Source organism: Electrona antarctica, assembly GCF_951216825.1.
Source record: "Electrona antarctica genome assembly, chromosome: 22".
Lineage (NCBI taxonomy): Eukaryota > Metazoa > Chordata > Actinopteri > Myctophiformes > Myctophidae > Electrona > Electrona antarctica.
Window position 1 is genome coordinate 20077053 of NC_136805.1, and position 5896 is coordinate 20082948.

At 41.9% G+C, this 5896-nt stretch overlaps 1 protein-coding gene across 1 annotated transcript; it reads right to left on the bottom strand.

Annotated features, from left to right (window-relative positions):
* Positions 1–251: 251 nt before the first annotated feature.
* LOC306914762 (uncharacterized protein) lies at positions 252–4866 on the bottom strand. Its single transcript, XM_079491950.1, has 3 exons — positions 4389–4866; positions 2494–2907; positions 252–1997 (listed from the first exon to the last, which is right to left on the bottom strand). The coding sequence occupies exons 2-3, from the start codon at positions 2669–2671 to the stop codon at positions 670–672; spliced, it is 1506 nt and encodes a 501-aa protein (XP_079348076.1). The 5' UTR covers positions 2672–2907; positions 4389–4866; the 3' UTR covers positions 252–669.
* Between the last annotated feature and the right edge of the window lie 1030 nt (positions 4867–5896).

The following is a 5896-nucleotide window of genomic DNA, read 5'->3' on the forward strand; positions in this document are numbered from 1 at the left end:
AATCTGACTGAAAAAATACATTGTTTTATTACTGTCAAGTATTCCACAATATGTAATGTTATGGCTGGGACAACTGCATGAACTTTGCTTTTGAATAAGACATGAAATGCAGTGTTTGTTTATGTATTCATGATAGGCGTACTTGCTTGAATGTGTTAAGATTCAGAAGTAGCCTAATATTGGGGGGGGGGGGGGGGGGACAATGGCAACGTTTTTTTTTTTATTTCTTTATTTTTGTTACATCCCTTAGCTTGTCTTTGCAACAATCTCCCTTTCATGAGACATTTTCACAGTGGACGGACATGGACTACTCTGACACAACTGAAGAAACAAACTGCCAGTTCCATTCCAAGAGCTTCCTTGATGACTTGAGTCTACACTGGAGAAACCGAGTGAAATCTTTTCATCAGGTAGGAATCACATTTGACAAATTTGAAAAAGATTGAAGACATTTTGAAAATGTCAGCCAATATGCCCAATACACCTGGTTAAATTGGCACGAAAAGTAGTGTTTTGTAATAGTTTATTTAAATAACAATTCCACTAAGTGGCTGTGAAGCATACTTGGTTACGTGCCAGTATCACACACACATGGCAGATCTACAAACTCACAATGCATCATTCATAATTGGACATGGATTCCATTGGAAAATGCTCTGGCACAACATTTCATCTATGGCTCTGCATGTGACAATGTAGAGCTGGCTTGAAACTGAAGCTGCTACCACATTCTTGGCACTGGTATGGTTTTTCACGTGTATGTTTCCTCATATGTACTACAAGATTGCCCTTCTGGGCAAATGTTTTTTGACATTCTTGGCACTGATACGGCCTCTCTCCTGTATGTGTCCTTGTATGAGTAACGAGGTCAGACTTCTGACAGAAGTTCCGTCCACAAAACTGGCACCGATATGGTTTGTCCCCTGTGTGGATTTTTATATGTCTGATTAACGTCTTTGTCAAGGAAAAGCATTTGCTGCAGTGAGGACACTTGTAGGGTTTCTGTGCATTGCAGACTTCAAAAGTCCGGCTTCTACTTGGCAAGCTTCCTTTCATGTGGAGATGCTTCAAGTTGGAAAACAGTTCTCTACTACTCTCTCCAATCTCTTCCTCACCATCACCTCGTTGACCTGGAGTCACAGAAGAGTCTGGGTTCATTGGAACAATACTTTGATTATTGGTGGTGGTAGGATCTGATACAATGCATTGATTATCAGGGGTGGAATCTGATCCAATGCATTGATTATCAGGGGTGGAATCTGATACAATGCATTGATTATCAGTTGTGGGATCTGATACGACACCGAAGCCAATAGGTTCGGTTTTGATTTGATCAGCTGGTTCAATTTTGATTTGATTGGCTGTAAGGACAGTTGAGATGTCTTTATCTATATCGCCATCTGTTTGGAGTTGGTAAAGGCATAAGGGCTGTAGTGATTCTTGGTTGAATTCACTTTGGGCGTAGGGAGGAACAGTTAGTGGACATGTCTGGAAATCACTTTCAAGGTCTTCAGAGATTTTCTCACCACCACTGGGCGCTGGTTCTTGTAAAGGTTTTTCCATGGGATGGTCAAGTTCAGCTTTTTCAGATAACCACCGGTCATTATCTCTGCACTGGCGTGATATCTCCCCAGTGTGTTTTCTCATGTGAATAGCCAGATTCCCCTTTTGTGCAAAGCACTTGTGACAGTTTTGGCACTTGTATGGTTTCTCACTCATGTGAATCCTGGTATGAACAATGAGGTCAGACTGGTGACAGAAATATCTGTCACAGAACTGGCACTGGTAAGATGATGATTCAGTATCTGTCAATATCTCTTTATCACTCTTGCAGTTTTCACTCAGGAATGTGTCTGGATTTCTTGCACACAGGGTTTGATGGTCATCATTTTGCTCTGGTCCAGCACTTTGGGGCTGTTGATGCTGCAGACTGGGGTTCCATTTAGCAGCAGGCTGCTGGTGCTCAAATGGGTCCTTCACTTCTGTGACAGTGAACACTAAAGGAAAGGAGAAGCCAAAATATTACAGTCCGGTTTGCAATGCTTGTGTGGAAGAGATTCTGATTTAAAAATTAAATGTTTGCTGGCAGGGATAGTTGAGGTTTTGAAGAAACTGTTCTACTGATTAGGAACTACTTACGTTATGATTTTCTTTTAAGATACTGGTGGCCACTGGCCAATGCTAATGCTGTTTGCAGCTGCATGTGATCCAGCCTTTTTTTTAATGTTTTGACGTTGTTTACTCTATACAAATCACACTTGTCACGTCGTGAAGTGAGGGGCGCCCACTGTGGCTGCCACCTGACGACACTGCAAAAAATAGACCACATTGGTCTTAAGTCGTTAAAGTAATGTATGTAATTGCACTAACTGCAAAACATGCTAATGACTTGTGTCTCTAAGCAAAACTGTGGTGACATTCATTTCTAGACTGAATAAAAAGATAGTTTGTAAAAAATATATTGTAAAGGGTGCGGCCAGTTGATTCACAAACCTGTTCTTGGAAACGCTTCTGCATCGAACCGTCTATGGTGACTGTCCGCTACCCATTTAGAATGGGAAACCACCTCCACATGTTCCACAATAGTTCTCTCAATGATCCTAAAGATTTCCTCTGCAGCCACTAACAAACGTTCAGTGACCAGTGTTCTCAGCAGCTCCATGTTTGACATGGTTAAGCTGATGTCCACAGTTTGAGTCCAGTGTGGCCTGGCAGTGGCAATGGATGCAATTATTTCAAATTAGATAAGAGATCTTATCGGCCATGTGTCCAGACCACGCTGACAGGTTCTGAGCTCCACTTCAACCTGTTGGGTCCTCTTTCGTCCCAGTCGGTAAGGATCCTCAAGACAGTCACAGTGTAGACTAGGTATAGTGGATTGTCGTCTCTGAAGAGTAAATTGGGGGCCTGCAAGACAATTTAAACATAACAGTGTGTTGTGTTATTCTAGATAGGCCTTTATTGATCCTGTGGGGGGGAAATCGGTCGCCAAGAGGCAGCACAGCAGTTAGAAGATTTAAGAAAAGTAGACCTACTGTCTATCGGGAAGAAATAACATTACAGAAACACCTTCAATAATGTACATAGTATACATCTAAATGAATACAACTAGCTGGCACTATGCAGTCTGAGATGTAGTGGAGTAGAAGTAAAATGACTGCAAATAGGAAATACTCCAGTACACTGGGCATAGAAAAGATACCAAAACATATTACTTAATTTTCCACCTCTGGCAAGAATAATGTGCTGCTTAGCATTCCACGGGAGAGATACTGTTGACAACCAGACAGTATGTCTAAAATGGAACAGTAGGAAATAGGAATAACATCGCCTCAATAAAAGAAGTTCCAGGTGGCAGCATACGCTTAAAGGGAAACTTCACCCTTTTTGCCAAAAAATATATGTTAATGACATTTAGAAGATTTAGAACACTTTCCTGGGGTCTTTATGTGTGTAATATGTGGTTTTAGATATTTTAGATGTTAGCAGTGAGCCCAGTGTCTCATAGACGAGACACTGGGCTCACTTACTGGACTACATCAAGGACTGTCTAAAGAGGACGAGACGCGAAGACCGTACGGACGACGCCATGTTGCTCCATGGAAGGAAAGAAACATGCGCAGTTGACCAGGAAGTTGTACATGCACAAATTTGGGCATGTACAACTTCAGGCATATAAAAAAAGACATATCACAGGTTGTTTTCTAATCACTTGCAGACAGGAAACGGTGGAGAGTCTCGCGATACTTGTTGTAGTTCGGTGGTCACCTCACCACCTAAAATCCAGACTATGAATAACGCTTTATTCATAGTCTGATTTATCGGTGGTGAGGTGACCACCGCAACTACAACATGACGTCACGGAGCCGCGGTGAAGAGCAAACCACCGCTCTCCCCAGCCCTTCTCTCTGTTTTTACTCACCACCGCTCCACGTTATTACAGCTCCGGTGGTCACCTCACCACTGGAGCGGTGGTGTCACCTCACCACCGAAAATCCAGACTATGAATAGGCCTTAAAACAGCCCTCCCCCTATCCACAAGGAGGAGCCCAGTGTTGATGACATCAGAGACACTGGGCTCACTGCTAAAATCTAAAATATCTAAAACTACATATTACACACAAAGACATCCAGGAAAGTGTTCTAAATATTCTAAACGTCATTAACATATTTGCAAAACGGGTGAAGTGTCCCTTTAAACAGTTATCAAATGGGTTTATCAGTTCGGTTTCATGTTGAAGCCTAGTATAAAAAAAGAGACAAAATGAATTAAATCTATATCGACGGTGTCGCGCATCATAAACATAACAGCAGAGCTTGTACATCTGCCCCGGAGTCAGCGGAGTGACATGATCTGCAGGCTTGACTGAGTATGAGTACTTACTCACCGTGATAATGATGATGGTGATACTCCCCTCGACGGCTCGAACCCTCCACTTCGCGATCGTATAGTTGATCAGGTTGCTACAGAGATGCTAACATTCGTGAGCCTTTTAATGGTTTGATAACCATACGCTACTAAAGATGCCACCGGACAGCCACGGCAGGAGATGTGATAAAACCAGGTTAATTGGAGTGTGCGACTTTTGTAGTCCGGAAGCATACGTCTGAAAACCAAATCGACGACTGTAAATCGATAGCGTCCATGGTCCAAAGCATCAAAGGGTTTTTTGATTGACGTATTGGTCTTGATCACGTACAGCTCCGTGATGCAGTTTTTACCTCGTCGCTTGGATCAGCAACATAGAGAGCTGATAATCAGCACCCGTCCCTTACATATAACTATGATCGGCACGGACAAGTCGACATCTTATTGGGTTCTTCTGTTTGTTGTTGTTTTACAAAGCCTGGTGACGCGAGGTTAGTATTACGGCGGTTCAGGTTGGCTTTCAACATCATGGTAGAATACCGCCCCCTTCTGCTCCGGAGCGTGGATCTGGATCCAGAATTAAAGCAGTCTGTCGCTCACCACAAATGATCACCAAGAGTTTTGGTTTGGTTTTCAATTTCAAATCAATTAATATATTAAGAATAGAGTCTACCTTATCTGCTACAAGAAGACCATGGCATTTTAATATAATGTTAAAGGAATAAAGGCTAAAGCAGTGTTTCTCAAATTGGGGTAGCCTACAACGAAATTAGTTATGGCATCAAAATAGTCCACTTTTAACCTACGGTATACATACTGTACATCAGCTAGGCCTACTTGGAAATCTTGAACATTGGAATACTTTAGAATATTTCTGAAACACAAATCTTGTATGGGGATCACATTCCCTAGCACAAAATCTTTTCAGATGGAGGTCAAATTGGCTACATATTATATTCATTCGGGGGTCTTTGGCATGGAAAGGATTGATAATCGCAATCACTGCGTTTAATCTGGAACAGATCATTGATCATTATTTCAGGGTCTTTATCTTGGGATCCAGTTCCCTGGGGTTACTACTGGGGTTGATACGTGCAACTATAGCAAAAGCAGATAAACACAACATTGCCCTTCCCACACACTCCCTTTATATCACACTCGTGACCACATCATTGGACCAAATCCAATGGACTTGTTGACAGTTTTATCGACGGTGATTTACTCAAACACAAGAACACAACGCACAGCTGTTCTGCTCTGTATGGCTAGAGAGTTCAACATAACCTTGACACAGGTCTCTTCTATACACATGCATAGTGCATTATATTAAGAATTAACTTCCGGACATATCCATAAATTCAGGTACAGTATATAAAGACCCTATCCACCTACTTCACTCATCATTCCAGCTGCTACCATCACAGGGAGGATACATAGGATTAAAAGAAAAAAAGATGGTACAAGAATTAATTTGTGCATATATTTCCTAAAGAAACACCCCATTAGCTGTGTTTAATCATCCGTTTT